The 16,551-nt window shown below is 52.1% G+C and overlaps 2 protein-coding genes across 6 annotated transcripts; both read left to right on the top strand.

Annotated features, from left to right (window-relative positions):
* The first annotated feature begins 599 nt into the window (after nucleotides 1-599).
* Nucleotides 600-4,700, top strand: DNAL4 (dynein axonemal light chain 4). 5 transcript variants are annotated; one of them, XM_057388565.1, is made up of 4 exons: nucleotides 600-660; nucleotides 1,680-1,895; nucleotides 2,584-2,667; nucleotides 3,537-4,700. In XM_057388565.1, exons 2-4 carry the CDS (start codon nucleotides 1,824-1,826, stop codon nucleotides 3,699-3,701), a joined length of 321 nt encoding a protein of 106 aa, XP_057244548.1. In that variant the 5' UTR covers nucleotides 600-660; nucleotides 1,680-1,823; the 3' UTR covers nucleotides 3,702-4,700. The 5 variants fall into 5 exon arrangements, with proteins under 5 accessions (XP_057244548.1, XP_057244539.1, XP_057244541.1 ...); XM_057388556.1 differs by having other exon boundaries at nucleotides 610-660; nucleotides 1,650-1,895; XM_057388558.1 differs by lacking the exon at nucleotides 600-660 and adding an exon at nucleotides 667-922.
* A 595-nt stretch (nucleotides 4,701-5,295) lies between these two features.
* On the top strand, nucleotides 5,296-16,107 carry LOC130587560 (extracellular serine/threonine protein kinase FAM20C-like). Its single transcript, XM_057388546.1, has 10 exons — nucleotides 5,296-9,842; nucleotides 11,313-11,488; nucleotides 11,576-11,654; nucleotides 12,134-12,226; nucleotides 12,412-12,527; nucleotides 12,835-13,015; nucleotides 13,130-13,239; nucleotides 13,886-13,967; nucleotides 14,069-14,128; nucleotides 14,214-16,107. The coding sequence occupies exons 1-10, from the start codon at nucleotides 9,364-9,366 to the stop codon at nucleotides 14,446-14,448; spliced, it is 1,611 nt and encodes a 536-aa protein (XP_057244529.1). The 5' UTR covers nucleotides 5,296-9,363; the 3' UTR covers nucleotides 14,449-16,107.
* The last annotated feature ends 444 nt before the right edge of the window (nucleotides 16,108-16,551 follow it).

Genomic DNA, 16,551 nt, shown 5'->3' with positions numbered 1-16,551 from the left:
CATGAAAGGATGCTTTCCAGGCAGGGGTCGTTCCCTTCTCCCAAGCAATCAGACAGGACAAGAGCACAGAGCCTTAAGCTGCAGCTTAAGGGGAGGTTCAGGTTGGACATTAGGAGACATTTCTTCACAGAAATGGTGATTAGACACAGGGATGGGCTGCAAGGCAKGTGGTGGAGTCACCGTCCCTGGAGGTGTTTAAGGAAAGAGTGGATGTGGCACTCGGTGCCATGGTCTGGTTGACAAGCGGGTGTTCGGTCATAGGTTSGATTCCATGATCTCAGAGGGCTTTTCCAACCTCATTCTGTGATTTTTAAAAAAACAAAATTTCCCAAAATCGTTCCTCGTTCTTTTATTTATTCTTATTGTTTAAAAGAAAAAAAAATGTAGAACTAGGCCCCTAAGAGGTTTAAAGTGAGAAAAAGATGAAGTTGCCAGACGCCAGGCTGTGGGCGGAGGGGCCGAGCACAGGCGCTCCGTGGCCACCCCACCGCCGCCAGCGCCCCAAGGCCCCGCGCGGTGGCGGGCAGGGAGGCCGCCAATCAGACGCGGCGGGCGGCGCGCTCCGTCCAATGGCCGCCGAGGGGGCGGGACTTCCCGCGCCGGTTGCTATGACAAGCGCGGCTCTTCCTTAGCAACGGCGCTGGGCCGCGGCGGCTGCAGGTGAGGCCGCGCCCTGGGCTCCGCCGTCCCGCTTAGCGCCGCTGGCCGAGCTCTTCCTCCGCGGGGCCGAGGGCGGCGAACCGGCGTGGTGGGGCTCCTTCGGGTGTGCGGTCCGTTCGGGCCGCGTTCCGCTGCCTCACACCCTCGGGCTGTGGCCGCGGACACGCCCCGGGTTGGGGCTGGGTATTGAAGTGGCTCGCGAGGGTTCTGTCGCGAGGTCGTGGTTTGGGCCACCTGCGGGTACCAAGGCCCTTATATGAAGGTTGGTGGTCTGTCTGACTTGGTGCTTAAGCCAACAGTTCTGTGTATGTAGCATAAATGATTGGTGCGTCGCCTGGCTGTGTTTCGTTTTCCTTTTAATATGGGCTTGCCCTTGCTCCTCCTGGGTAGAAGAAGAAGATGCTTTGTTGAGAGTGAAAGAACGAGAGGGAAGATCACGGTGAAATGCTCCGAATCTCTCAGTCAGTGCTGTGCCTCTGCGTTGTCCAAGTAGAGGCAGGCTGGTAATGAGGCCCAGAGGCACGTCCAGAATTTTCCCATATGGCTTTCCCTAGCTGACAAATGCTCGGGGATTTGAGGAGCAAGTACACAAACGAGACCAAGATGTTCCTGTTAAACATTTCCATCCAGACAAGCACGCAGATCCTGTGTCTAAAATACTCCTAGCCTTCTCTTGTCATGTGCAGTTTGAAACTCTTGCTGATAATAATATACTGGGAAAATCCTTTTAGAATTAATCAAGAGTAGTAGCAGCTTATATATTGTTCTCTTGTCCTCTGAAAGCTATGCCTTGGCTTAGCTCTTCCCTCAAGCTCCATCGGTGCTTCTGGGAAGTGCTGTGCTCTTGAAGCCTCACTTATGGAAAAAGACATGGTTTTAAAATTTGTTTGCATTGTCTGTGAGCTAAGACTTTCAGTAGGGTGTGAAGGTAGTGTTGAGAAAGCATGATATTCTCGTAATAGTTTCATCTGCTTTTTTTTAATTCATAGCCTTCTGTCTCTTGCTGGTGTTTGTTGAAGCACTGTCCTCTAGGGCAAGAAGCAACTCCTCCTGCTGAAGCTGGTCAGAGAGGAACATAGAGCCCTGTTCCTCTCAGCTGGCTGTGCTGTAGCTGAACTCCAGGTAGCCCCTCCACCCCTTCCTGGAGTCTCTCTGGAAGGACCATGGAAGAAACTGAGGAGGAAAAAAAGGACGAGGCTGATTATAAGAGGCTTCACAGTTTTCCTCTGATTAGGGTAAGGAGGGGGATGGATTACACATTTACCAGTGTCAAAGATATCAAAATCTGTCTTCATTCTTACTAGCCTTCCCCTACTGAGTAGCTGCTGTGAGAATATGTATATTGATGGTCCTGTGGAAGATCCCTGGCTGTCACTGCTGCTTTCTCCYTTGTCCTCTGCCGGGGAACTCTATTAGCACCGGTGTTCCCCATGTCAGCCAGAGGAAACCTGGGGCAAAGTGATCCATCTAATAAATTGAGCACACTGCCTTTGGAGCCCTCTCCATGTTTTGAATGCAGCTTGCTTTTTCTCCTAGAGAAGCTGGAGCAAAAGATCTTGCTAGCCAGTCAGCAGCCGAAGAAAAGGCTGTGTAATTTAGCAATATTACTCATATAGCAATAATTAAGGACTGTGGTTGAAACAGTATTAATGTGCTTTCCCTTTATCTTGCAGCAGAAAAACCGGCAGATGTCTTGACCTCCTCCTTTAAGCTGTGGTTACAGAGTGCTAGTTTTCATGTAGGTAGAGAAAAATTCCTCATTGGCTGGAGGAATGATTCACTCATAATTCAATAAGCCATTTTCATATTTACTATGTCTGAGCACCCGTTAGAGGCAGTGCAGAAGTAAGAGCTACTTACTGTTGTCTTGTGTCCAGCTCTTATTTTTCTGCTTAGTTTGTCTCATTTGTTTGCTCTTTCCAGCACTCRGACATGCCGGAGGAGATGCGCATAGAGACTATGGAGCTGTGTGTCACGGCGTGTGAGAAGTTTGCCACCAACAATGAGGTACTAGCCACATTCCAAAATGGCCAGCCCCCTGTCACTACAGCTCAGGCAACCTGCAGGAACAGGGATAATGGTGCAGAGCAGGTCAGGTCCTGGCATCCTATTATTCTCTCCCTGCACTGAGCAAGGGTAGAAGGAGGCAAAGAGCTTGGCTATATCTCAGATTTAGTTCCCTTGGTCTGCAAGATCCATAATAGCACTTTGCAGAGATTAGTAGTGGTGCTGGCTCCCAAACCATACCTCTTAGCTGCTCCTTCCTTCCTGAGACATGCTTCCACTCTGTTCATAAAATGCCCTGGTCCTGAGGGCTTGGTTCAGAGCTGCRTGAAGTCTCTTGTTTTGAGGATGAGTACATGAAAGTCTGTTAAGTGTTCCCTCTTGGCTTTAGGACTGGATGTCACTGAAAAACCTTCCTCTCACTTTTTTGTGGACCAAGCAGGGTGTGACCTGGGAGAAGTGAGCCTTATAAAGTCAGCCTACCTTCAGTGTTTTGGTAATTAGCTGGAGAAAAAAAAAAATTAACTCCTGTAAAAATAGCTGCAGCTTAGTGACCTGAATCTCCCCCATGGTCACAGCAACCAGCATACCTCTAGCAGCAATAAAACGGAATTCTTGCTTCAGACTGTTGGAACAACRGAAGTGAGGCAGCTCTTTAATTTCTCCTAGCTGCTGTGCAAGAGGCTGCTGAGACCTGTTTTACCCTTGAGTGTAGCTCTAGGGAGTTCCCAATTCCTGCAGTGCAGCTGCTATGTCTTTTGCCCATGGCTTGAGTAGTCTTAGAGAGAGGAGAAGACTAGGGGCATGTTTGCATAAAACCTCTCTGGTTGCTTTGTCTCATCCTATGCTCTCTTCTTTCCTCTGTTCTCCAGAGTGCTGCCAAGATGATCAAAGAGACGATGGACAAGAAATTTGGGTCCTCTTGGCATGTGGTGATTGGAGAAGGTTTTGGCTTTGAGATCACTCACGAGGTGAAGAACTTGCTGTACATGTTCTTTGGTGGCAGCCTGGCCGTGTGCGTCTGGAAGTGCTCCTGACCCCTGGCCAGGTCTCAGACTTGCTGAATACAAGAGATTTCTTCCTACTCTTGACAAGTTTTGTATGATCTGGAGGTGGGGCTTTATTTTTAATACTCAAATGTCAGGATTTCTTTTTTTTCATACTGACGTAACAGTAAGTACATAAATACATAAAGTTGGTGCATGTGTATGTATGAACTTGCTAAACTGTCCTGTCCTTGTGAGATTTCTCATCTGTCTGGCTCTTTCCTTGGAGTTTGAGCTGAAGCAGGAGGGAAGTTGAGGAAGAAGTAATCTCACAATAAGCTGCACAGCAGCACTAGCAGGGGAAAGCAAAAGCAAAAAGGTGCTATCTAGCCCTATGGTTTCTTTAACTCCCACTTACTCCACATAGTTTCCTCTCTCCTCTGCTTTCTCCACTACCATGCAGTATGGCTGTGACCAGCACCTGTCTTTCCTCTCTCTGGATGCTGCCTATACATTCTTCCTCCCTTCCAAGATGTCTGTGCAGATCTGACAGCCTGCAGATCTTCAGGCTGCTTGTGGAGGTGTRAGCCACAGAGATGCAGTCCCAGCTTGCCCTTCCTTGCTGTTTTGGGAGGGTACAACAGCTGAGCTGCCTGGGTGTAGGAGGTTGCTATGCAAACTGCCCCCTCCTTTCTCACCCACGGTGCACACTGAGACAGCATGAAAACACAGGCGGCTGACAACGCCTGGGGAGTGGGTGAGAGCTCTTTTTAAGGCTCAAATGCCTCCCTGTCAGTTCCTGGGGGTGTTGCAAGTGCTGTGTACTTTCAGCATCTTGTTTGGAGGCTGACAGAGGAAGCAGGCTCCATGTGAAATCTAACTTGATCATCAGAAACSTAATGTCTTTTTGGACTTGCATTCTTTTAGCCTATTTCATTTTTTAAAGCTGTTGGTGTTGGAAGATCAAATTAGCGTAACTATGTTACGTGTATGGTTATTTATAAAACCTGAGGAACTGTGTTTTTTGCAATAAAAATTTAGTAAAATGTCTTTGTGTGTGTTTATGTAGGCAAAGTAGTTTGAGAAACATGGAAATAAGTAAGCAATGATGTAGCACAGGCAGAGGATAGTGACAGATCTCCATCCTGCAGGTTTTCTGTGTGACTCTCATCCTCCCTGTTCAGTTAATTTTACCAGTGCAAGCCATGATGATGAGGAAGGTTGCCAGGCCCACGGGGTTGCTGGCTACATCCCTCAGTCTCTAGCTGCAAGGGAATGTAGCTGTGTCTGCTGCCTTACAAGTGTGCCTCAGCTGACTTGTTGGAATCTCATATTTGTGGCTTCCTTAATTTTCAGATTTCCTCTCAGAATGTTGCCAGCTGACACCTCTAGTCCMTAGTTCAAGTCTGAAGGATCTTTCTGCATTAATGCCTGTGGTGGAGGAACCTGGTCTTACAAATTCCTATTTTTTCCTTTTATGAACTTCAGTGTTAATACTAGAGAGGTCCTTTCTCAATTTCATTATGTCACRGAGCAGGAATTGGAGTAATATGAAGACAGCTAAGAACTATTTCAAATCTGGACTATCTGTGCTTGGCTGGGCCAAGGTAGGTTGGTACCATGATACCTGCCCTATGATCAGGATTGCTGTGCCATGTAGAAGAGCCCAAATCCTTTGAGCTGTCTCATTGTGCAATTGCTCTGTGTCCCTCCAGCTGGCTGCCTTTACATGAAGATAGTGCTGTTGGCAACACTTTTCTGCAGCTGGCAGGTGGAAAAGATTATTTTCTCTTTTGCAGCTGTCTCATCTAAATTCAGAGAAAGAGGTAAAGCCAATGTCTTTGGAATGCCCCACGCTGGAGTGGGATAATACCTTCAGCCATACCATGGTCACTTTAATTGTGCCTCTTTCACACTAATGAATAATTAACTGCTCTGTGCATATGCATGTACACAGTGGTCATGGGTGACTCTGCAGGGTCATGGTGACCTGCAGATGACCACAGGGAGCTGCTTACCTCAGCACACATTCTCTTGGACTTGCTGCCTGTTTATCTCCTTCACCACCAGCTGATCAAAGCCAATGTCTCCATGACCTGCATTGACTACAAGGGAATGGTGACTGCTCCCCAGCCTTCTCAAAGCCTGAGTGTGCAAACAGATTGAGGTGAGCTGGGTGTGAATATGCAGCAAGTCAGCTCCCATTGCCATTCTTGCTAGGTAAGTGCAAGGTGGCTCACAGGAGAGTGGCGGGCTACTTTTGTTCCAAAGGGTAACAGCTTTCCTACAGGAAGTTACCATGAAGAGGCAAACCCTTGTTAGCTGGTTTACATGCCTGTCATTGGCATGCTACCTGAAAGTGCAAGCCTCAGCCTCCCAAAATTCAGTTAARTGTGTCAGGACCCCTGCCTTGAGGCAAGTGTTTAATAAGATCAATTGTCCTGCCTGTTGTAAGTTGAGCCATGCTTTGCTGGACCCTGTGTGTTAGAAAAAAGGCTTTTGCCCTCCTTCTGCTGTGGAGCTGGAACATTTTTGCGCAGACCTGTAGTTTTCAAAGGAGTAAGGTTTATGGATCAGAGATGGTCCCTTGTCCTGTGTTTTCCCACAAGAGACCCTCTGCAGCTGATGAACCTGCTGGATCCAGTCCAGAGGAGGCCATGAAGATGATTCAAAGGGCTGGAGCACCTCTGCTATGAAGACAAGCAGAGAGGGTTGGAGCTGTTCAGCCTGGAGAAGAYAAGGCTCTGGAGAGAYCTTGTAGCACCTACCAGTACATAAAGGKTGTCAACAAGAAGGCTGGAGAAGCACTTTTTGGCAGGGCCTGTTGTGATAGGGTGAGGGTTAGAGGTTTTAAACTAAAATAAGTTTGTTCTAGATTGGATGTAGGGAAGAAGTCTTTTAGAATAAAGGTGGTGAAACACTGGAACAGGCTGCCCAGAGATGGGGTGGGTGCCCCACCCCTGGAAGCATTCAGGGATAGGATGGATGAGGCTCTGAGCGATATAATCTAGTTCAAGGTGTCTCTGCTCATTGCAGGGGCATTGGACTGGGTGACCAACCCAAACTATGATTCCATAATACTTGGGCGCCTCTAAGGCCTCTCTGCTTTTTATCGTAAAACTGCTCTTATTTGCTGGAAGATTTTTCCTTACGGATTTTCAGTGGAAAGCTGGGAAAGTTGGCAACAGTTTGCTTGCTATTGTGTTTCCCTCTCATTTCTTGCCCCCCTGCTTATTGCTGCCATTACCCATCAAAGCATCAGGCTGAGTCAGATGTAGAAAATGAGATGAAAAATGCAGGGTGATGGATGGGTGCCAGCCAAAATTACTTTTTATTCACCCATCCCCTAAAGCTGTGATAGCAGCTCAGAGGCTGTGCTTCATGACTTCATCCTTCCCTGCTGAGGGGAGATAGGCAACATCATTATCAGCTGCCGATGAGTCCTGATTTGGAGGCAGCAGTGAAAATGTCCTCGGATGTAGGGCTCCTCCTCCACACCAAGGGTGACTCGAACCTGCTGGGAAGATGGAGGAAGAGCTGGAGGGGAGAGAGGAGAAGAAAGAGGTGCAAATTCAATCACATCTCTATGATGATGTCATGGCAACAAGGTACAAAGTGCTTGTCAGGTGATCAGGGCAGGCTTTGAAAGTCTCCAGCTCTTCTCCGTTGCTGCAGGCTCATGTCTGACTTGCTGAAAAATCTTTAGGTTAATATTTAATGCCAGCATTGAAGTGCTAAGGGTGGTAMATGCCTCACCTAAGCCCCCTGCCTTTGCTTTCCAATGGGATGCTAAATCAGGGTGAGAGGGTAGGATTGCAAGTTTCATTATATGGGAATGGCACTAACAGTCAGTAGGGTGGCTTCAGCCCAGAGGGTCCCCGTGCCTATCTGACTCTAGGACATGGGAAGGAGGTTTCTATCCCCTCCAGCTCAGTTTGGAGCTTGTTTGGGACACCAGGAGATCTCCCTCTTTTCTCAGTCTCCAGGGCTGGCTCTGGAATAAAGACATCTGTGGCACTGCTCCGGGAGCCGAGCCCAGCTCCTTTGATGCAATCAGTTAGTACACGGAGTTGGTGTTTTGGTTGGTTGGGTTTTTGTTTTTTTTTTCTGAGCCTAATGATCCCATGTTCCAGTTACAGCCCCTCCTAGGGGCCTTCTTTCTGAACCGTGTGTCCGGACCGGATTCAGCAAACTTCCCGGAGCCAGACGCTGTGTTCCCTTCCCCAGGGAAGCCATCTGCTCCCCTCCACGCAGCTTCTTCGGGGCTTCGAGCTCGCGAGCCGGGCTGCAAAGCTCTCCTCCTCCTCCTCGCTTGCCCCGGCTCTCCTCGGCCATCTTGTCAGCAGAAGGCCCGGGAACACGGGGCTGGCTGAATCTGGGGCGGCTGATGGTGTCAGCCGGAGGCGGTTTCCAGGCAACTGTCGCGCCGTGGGACACGCGAGCCAAGAACGCCGGGGACACCGCGTTCTCAGAGCACCGCCTGGGAGGGAGTCGGCACGGGACGGTGCGGGGAGGGTAGTGCAGGGATGGCAGCAGATGAGGGTGTCTGCAGAATATCCCCTCCTGCACACTGATCATCGTACCCTCCCTGGCTGGAGGTGAGGATTTCCAAGCTGGTCGCTGGTGCAATAACGGCAAGGAAGGACTACGTGATGTATGGGACTTCTGCATCCTTTGGAAGATCAAAGAGAGAAGGAACATTGTGCCAGACTGTATCCCAGCCCCCAGACTTGTTGCAGGTGGTCYTGTGCTTCTCTGTGCGTTTTCAAATACAAAGCTCCATCCCTACAAATCATGGACCATTTKTGTGCACGCATTCCAGCTCTGTGTCCCTGGGTGTCACTGAAAAAGGGAATTTCTTGTAAAAAGAAATACCTTTTTCTTCCGCAAGCTGCCAGTCCTCCCCAGCACCTGGTGACTTGCACTGCTCCTCTGTGCTGATGCCCAAGGCACTATCCCTACTCCTGCCTGCCTCCCCTTCCTGCTTTAGAGGCCCTGGAAGCATCCCTTTCCATGAAACTCACCTGCCTGGTAGCCCTTCCTTACACTGCCGGTCCAGCATTTCCCCTCACACCAATGCTGATTCTCACATCCCCTTTGTTTTATCCAATTCGAGTGTTTTTTTTAAGAGGTGTATTGAGTACAATTGATGTCAAATGAATGGGAGAGGGTGATAAAACTGATTTGGCCAAGCAATGGGAAAAAAAAATCCTTCTGGATTCTGAGAGTGCAGCTCTGATGAACATAGGGAATGGGACTACATAGTGCTTGGCAGGGTATGTGCTGCAAAGAGGCAGAACCATTTTAATGTCCTGTATTCAAGGAAATGTCCTGCAGCCCTGCACAGATGACAGCACAGAGAGACAGGACAGTGGAGGGCCATCTGCAGCCATTGCTGTCCCTGAGCCAGCCTTGCAGCTATTGATTTGGATATTGCCCCGTTCACCCTAACCTTGGCAATGCCAGCTTGACCCTTATCAGTGCTGATAAACCCCTCCACAACCTCCTGTCCCATCCTGGGTGTGTCATACCATGAGGTTCCGTGGTGACAGATCTTTCCTGTAACTCTGCCCGTGCACCAGTTGCTCTTTTGCTGCGATGCTCTAAATGCAGGAAACCTCTCTCCTATTTTTGCACAGGGGCTGCAGCCACACCAATATTTTTAACCTCGTGTGGGTGCCCACTTCTTGCTGAGTGTTTTGTGTGAGGAAGGATGCGGTGCCGGCTGCAAACACTTTTCCAGAGGAAATTTAAGATCAGTCTTCTCTTTCTTCTTCTCTTGGCCCTTCTCGTGCACCTGGTGCTGGATTTTGCTTTCCCCACAGCGCAGAGCCCCTGCAGCTGCGATGTGAAAGCACCAAAAGCCGTGGGTGTCCCATCCGGCAGTCCCATGCTGGCTGGCCTCACAAAGCTGAGCCTGCGAATCCTTCAGGATTTCAGTGGAAGCAATGGCTCCTTGGAGAAAAGCTCCCAGCCACAGAAAGCAGGGCTGCACATAAGGGCTGGAGAGCCAGGGGTCCAACAGCAGCACGAAGAGGGGAATGAAGGGTGGACCAAGGGATCAAAGCTGGCAGCACTCTTCGAACATCCTCTTTACAAGATCCCAATCCCAGAGGTGACAGAGAAAGACAAGCTGTTTATCGTCAACCCTATGGAGAAGTTCAGCCTSCGCAGCAACGAGAGTGATGAATGGTGAGGAGCAAGCTCAACTCCAGCTTACATTTGGGGTATATGTGGGTTTGAGGGGACAAGCAGCGGGGGCCAAACACGTAGTTTTCTCATGTAGATCAGCATTCTACCCCAAGAGGGGCCCCATTACTGAGCATACCTCAAATCCTCTCTTAGCCCTGAAATTTTGGGCTGCTACCCATAAGCCTGCTGCACACAGCAAAGCCAAAGGAGACTCCTGAATTTTTCACTGTATTCTGGATATCTATTTGGTGATYTCCTCAGCTCCTTCCCTTCCCCAATGCAGACTAACCTTAGTTTGTCCCTGTATATGAGGAAGTCCCTGCTCCAGATTTCTAACCAGTTTTATCCCCTTCTCTCAATATGTTGAAGATGCAAAGCCTGCGATGTAGGTTACTTCTAACTGTAAGACCATTCCTGTTCTGCATTTTGCAGGATATTGCCTGACCTCTTTAGGCTCAGCCATATGCTGAGCTCACTGCTAACGGTTGCCTATTTTTATCTTTGGACTACTAACCTCTAATTAGAAGGGAAGATATTAAAAGCTTTAGCATTGTAACACGTAGCAGCTTCCTTAGAGAACGCGCACCTTCCAAACGCCTGCTAGAAATAGGAGAGAATAAAAGCTGATTTAAGAGCTGGTTTCCACAAATGGGCATTTGCCTTGTCTCTGAGGACCACCTATGGGTAGCCTTGGGTCTGGTTTTGTGAAATCGATGCACAGTCTGTGTTTTCCTCGAGAGACATGGATTTGGGTTACAGATGCTCTGGGCGAACTGTCCCATTGCAGTGCAAGTGTGTGCTAGCACAGAGGTGGGGCAGATAGGCCCAGGGCCTCCCTTGAATGCCAGTAAACTGCAAATTTGCAGGATACACAGAGACACGGATAGTGCTGACCCAAATTTGCCTGTCTGGGGAAACCAGGGATGTGTGATAAACCCACCCACGGGGACTGGTTTGTTGAGGATGGGAGTTCAGGTCAGTGCTGCGGATGGCTGGGAAGYCCATGCTTCTCCACCCTTGTTCTGTGGACACACATGTGTCCCCAGTGAGCACATGGAGGGGTGTAGCAGATCGTACTCCTGGGAGCTAATCCCTTGGGGAGAAACAGTGAGATGATCTGTTCCAGCTGGGAAATAAATGCATGGATGAGAAGCAGGATCAGCCCAGGGGTTTTCCATGGGGGATGGAGGGAAGGCACTGTGTCCCATCCAGGCATGCTGATGGGTCATCCTGGCCAAACTCACCAACCTGGCCAAATCCGGGGTGGGATCTGCCAGGTACCAAACGKCCCACGGAGGCCATATGGGGCAGGGGTTTCCACCACCATGAAACCTGCAACCCATCCAGGCTGTCTCCACACCTCATCCTCCATGCACTGGTTCCCAGGAAGGGCCTGGGGACAGGGGACCCATCTTGTCCCAACTAAAAGCTGTCATTGTTGTTGGGGTGGTGGTGGCTGTCGTGCTGCAGGGTCAGCAGCAGTAAAGCAGAGACGCTCCTCCCGACAGGGAAGACAGCCTATGACACCTACCCCACCTGGCTCAAATTCCAYATCGGCATCAACCGCTATGAGCTGTACCCCCGCCAGGACCCCTTGTTGCCCACGCTCCTCCGGGATTTGGCCACGCAAAGGATCATCAGCTCAGGTACCACCTCCCTGCCTGTCCCCCTGCCTGCACCCCTGCCCCACTGCCTGCTGCCTGCGACCCTCACCCCCATGTGCCTCCTTTCAGTCCAGAAGTCTGGCGGGACCCAGCTCAAGCTCATCATGACATTCCCAAACTATGGGCAGGCCCTCTTCAAGCCCATGAAGTAAGTAGAACCTGGGACAACCCTATGTCCCACCCACATGGTCCTGTTAGGCAGTGAGGAGTGGCCAGAGGGTAAATGCTTCATGCACTGCCTCTCTTCAGCACCTCCATCCCAAAACYGAGGCGCGCAGAAAGGTCCCCTTTCCCTTGCCTTCCCTGGCAGTGCTTGCTGCAAACTGGCAGCAGCTTGTGATGGGGTAGTGACCTCCAGTGGTGGAAAGAAGAAGGTGGTCCATGAGGACCATCCAGGAGCCTCCAGTCCATGAGGGCWTCCCCGCCCTTGCTCTGGAGGCAGGGGGTACAATTTGGATACAGGGATTGGAGCCAAACCACCCATCAGGAAGTGACTGGAGGAGACTGGGTCTAGCTGTGTCTCCGGTGTCATCAAGGGATGCAAGGTGAGTGGTGGTTTGGAACTAATCCCATGCTTGGAGTGACCCCATCCGTGATGATTGCCCCCACTGTCCCCTCACCTTCCAGGCAGACCCGGGACCAGGAGACTCCTATTGATTTCTTCTACTTCTCAGACTTTGAGCGGCACAATGCTGAAATTGCAGCCTTCCACCTGGACAGGTGAGCATAAGCTTTGCATCCAACTGTGCCCTTTCATACTGGCAAAGCAGCAGAGAAACTGCTCYGTTATCCCGCCTCTCGCTCCCTGTTGTGAGGGATACCTGTGTCTCCTGTCAGTTTTAATAACTCACTGTCATTAAAGCAGCTGAGGTCAGTAAGAAATGGTTCCAAGTTCTGGATTTCAGGATCCTGGATTTCCGGCGAATCCCCCCAGTTTCTGGCCGGTTGGTCAACATAACAAAGGAGATTCGTGACATCACCACGGACAAGAAACTGGCCAAGACTTTCTTCATCTCCCCAGGTGAGCTTTCATGCCCTCCATCCTCCCCTGTGGCCGCCTGGATGGAGCTCACCTGGAGCTGGCTGCTGCTGCCCTGCTCCCCCTGCACTGGGACAAACTATCCTGCTGGAGACTGTTCCAGCTCCCATGGTACCCTGCCACAGGCCTTTGCTCCTCACAGCCTCCCTTGCTATTGCCTTGCTGGTGGCAGATGGCCAGAGTGCATGGAGCATCCTCCTCTGGCTGCCTGCTGGACCACTCTGCCTGGGGGTCGCAGGCTCGTTGCCTTTCTTCTCTTTGTCAACCTTTGCTTTGTCCCCATGGCCAGCGGGTAACATCTGCTTCTATGGAGAGTGCTCCTACTACTGCTCTACCGAGCACGCCCTCTGTGGCAAACCAGACCAGCTGGAGGGCTCCATGGCTGCCCTGCTCCCTGACAAGACCTTGGCCAAGCGCCGCTCCTGGCGCAGCCCCTGGCGCCGCTCCTACCACAAGAGCAAGAAGGCTGAGTGAGTCAGGGCACAGGGGGTGTGGGGACACGGGCCAGCAGAGCCGTGGCATGRGAGGGGCCTGTTCCACAGCCACTCTCATGGCCTTGTGCCCCTCCCGGTCTCTGCCACCAGGTGGGAACTGAATCCCAACTACTGCGCTCAGGTGCGAGAGACACCGCCCTATGACAGGGGCCATCGCCTTCTCGACCTCATCGACATGGCGGTCCTGGATTTCCTCATGGGTAAGCCCCTCCATGCCTGTGGTAAGGGCTGGGAAGGACCTTCAGGACCAAGAGGCCCAAATGGCTCCGTGTCCTGTGGTACTATACCCTGCAAGGTTTGTTGGCCAAACTGTTGTTCAGGCTGCGGTGAGCCACAGTCTTACCCACRATGAGAGCATAGGGCTGTGCCAATTTCCCAGTCTAAAGTCAAAGGTCAAGAGATTCCAGGGAGACCCCAGCTGAATACCCTGGACATGGGAAGCACCTTGTCACATGCCACCTCTGGAGAGCCAGAGGCGGAGGTGATGCTGCCCAGGGCTCTTGCTGCCTCTCCTGTCCCTAGGCCACTTCTGCCTGCCTGCGCTGTCCCCTCAGCATCATCTGACTTGGAGAGTTTCCCATCTCCTCATTCCTGGCCACCCAGCCATGCCTTTGCCATTACTTCTGCTCCATTTGTCCCTCTGTGGGGCTCCTGGGATCAGAAGGGGCCTGGAGGCCGTGGGGTCTCTGCTCAGTTCCCCTCCATGGTCATGGCCACCAGATGGRTGCCTCAGAGGTGCCTCCAACCCTTTTCCCAGGCTCTGGGTTTCAGTCTCACACAAGGAGAGTGTCCCTGCACTTATGTTCCAGCCCACAACCTGATGGCAAATTTGTTGGCTCACCACAGGCAACATGGACCGGCACCACTACGAGACTTTTGAGAAATTTGGGAATGACACTTTCCTGCTCCACCTGGACAACGGTCGTGGGTAAAGTTGGGGAGCAATCCCAGCAAAGGGGTGGGGGGAGACCTCCAGTCTTGCCRAAATGCCTCCCTGACACCTCCCGCTGGGCTCCTCCTCACCCCCAGCTTCGGCACACACTCGCGCGATGAACCGTCCATTCTGGCCCCTCTCCAGCAATGCTGCAGGTAAGGGGCAGTCATCACCCACCCCGAGTCTGCTTTTGGGGTGAGGTTCTGCCTATTGAGACCTCTCCCTCCTCATCTCTGGCAGCATCAAGAAGTCCACTTACCTGCGGCTTCAGCTGCTGGCCACCCAGCCCTACCGCCTGAGCGACCTGCTACGGGAGGCGCTGGCTGCAGATCCACTGGCCCCTGTCCTGGCCGAGCCTCACCTGCGGGCGCTGGACCGGCGCCTGGGGAAGGTGCTGGCACTGGTGGGATACTGCCTGGCCAGGGCAGCCCGCCAGGAAGAGGTGCTGGTGGACGATGTGGGGTCGTGGGTGTGATGAGGGCTGGGTGCCCTGCTGGATTGGGGTGTTTCGGGGTGCTGCCGAGGCTGATGTGGGGATCGATGTGCAGCTCTGATTCTGTGTAGCATTAGCTTTTGGTGGTGCTGGAGCTGGTGGTTTGTTGAACCAGGAAAGCAGGTTGTAAGGATAGCTGGGATGGGGAAGGAATTTAAATAAAAAGGTTGGCCTCGTGGTGAAGACATGAGCTATGATCTTCCCCACCAAGGCTGCTTTCCCAGGACTGTCCTTGCGTGCCTGGACCTGTCACTTCAGCCCTTCAAAGCCTTTTAGGAAAGGGATCTTTCCTGCCTTTCCCCAGCAAGAGCTGCCAATCTCCTTCTGCCTCACCCCTGCCCATGATGATTGGCACAGTGATGCCCTGGTGAGCCCCAAAAGAGAGTTGAGACAACCCACTGCTGGTGTGGAGCAAATGAGGCACAAGTTCCCAGCCACTCACCACTTATCTTCGGCTCACTCTTCCCACACCCACTCAAAAACTCCCATGGCTCTGGCATCACTACCTCCTCCACATGACCAGGGATGCAGCAAGGACAAACACCACTGCCCCCAGAACATCTTCCCAAATCCCCTGGGAACTTCTGCTGACTCCTTCACACCCAAAAAAGTGGCTCCTGAGGAGGGGATGGATTGACCTGGGGCTGTGCACGCTGTTTAGTGCCTGGTGGCTCAGCACCCAGCTTATCCCCTGAGCCTCCCGGGGGGGTTAATCCACACAGGGTTACATCAGCTGGCACAGGTGCCATTGTGACAGCCACTGCCAGTGTACCCAGCTCGGGACACGCGATTGCCATCAGCGTGGCCAGAGATAAAGGTGCCACTGCCAAGGGGAGATGTCCTCTGCCCCAGCCAGACACTTGCAAAGAGATGGGAAGCCACGGGAAAGGGTGAAAAATGGCAGCTGGCACAGTGGGAGATGGAGCTGGAAAAGCTAGGCAGAGATTTTGGCTGGAACAAAAAATGGGCTCAAAAGGAAGGGGRAAAAAAAAGAAAAGGGAGACAAAGACGATCTGTCTGTGTTACACAACGGGGCTATGGACACTGAATCGGGGTTTGTTGCGGTGTGCCCCCCCTCCCGATTCTGACAGCACGTCCTCCTGCCGCTGCCCTGGCTTGTGCCCCAAAGCCCAGCACAAGAAGGAAAAGGTTTCAGCGCTGTTTTGCAATAGGTTCCTCCCCTTCTGCCAGCTTTGTATTTCATTAACTCTTTATATAAACACCATTTTGCCCCATAGCCAAAGCCAGCGGGACCATTTCTTTACTGTGCCGCACAGACATGGCCTAAACAACCATGTCTGGACACAGGTGACTGGTTCCCTTCACTCTCAGAGCTCCCCCAGACAAGTCTTTTTCCGAGGCGCCAACAGATTTAAAATGCAGAGTGTGAGAGGGGGCTGTTTTTTCCGGGTGGCCTGGTGAGTTTGCACAAGGTCCCAGCTGTGCCGCAGCCGTTCAAGGTCCCATGGGAGCAGCCCGGTTTGGCTCACTTGCCCCTGACAACCCAGCCCAGCCACCCGTGGGGAAGAGCGATGGCAACGGGGTGTCTGGGGCCAGCAGCCCAGGGAGCAGCAGAACACGCCTGCCCGGTCGAGGCGGCRTGGGCACACGGCTGTCGAGCGGGGATGCCCCCGCCCCAGGGACAGGTTCGGCCGTGTCGCCGTGGCGGGTGGTGCGTGGGGTGCGGGGATTTTCCATTCCACTAGGACCAGCAAACCAGCACCCCAGAAAAACCCAACCGGGGCTGGGGTGCAGCCCTGCACTTGGTTACTCCCATTTTGGGCTGCATCACCGATGCCCTTGGCTGGCAGCGCCGGCTGAGTGCTGCCCGTGCTGGACACGGTGGGAAGAACCCCAGGGCTCTGAGGTGTTTGGGGACCAGGTCCTGGTGGGCAGCAGAGTGGATGGGCTCTCATCATCGGCCCCGCCAAAATCATGAAAATAAATTAAATTAAAAGAATATGCCACTAGGAGTAATAATAAATAGCATTGATGATGATGATGATAATAAAGAAGAGGTCCCCRGAGGCCGGGGCAGCGGTGGCGGCCCCCCTCTCCGCAGCGGCGGCGGGCGGGGCGGGGCGG

Source organism: Malurus melanocephalus, unplaced genomic scaffold, assembly GCF_030028575.1.
Source record: "Malurus melanocephalus ecotype Western Australia unplaced genomic scaffold, MMel_1.1 scaffold_17, whole genome shotgun sequence".
In the NCBI taxonomy this organism is placed as follows: domain Eukaryota; kingdom Metazoa; phylum Chordata; class Aves; order Passeriformes; family Maluridae; genus Malurus; species Malurus melanocephalus.
Note: the sequence above shows the minus strand (reverse complement) of the source record. Positions and strands in the feature narration are given on the sequence as shown.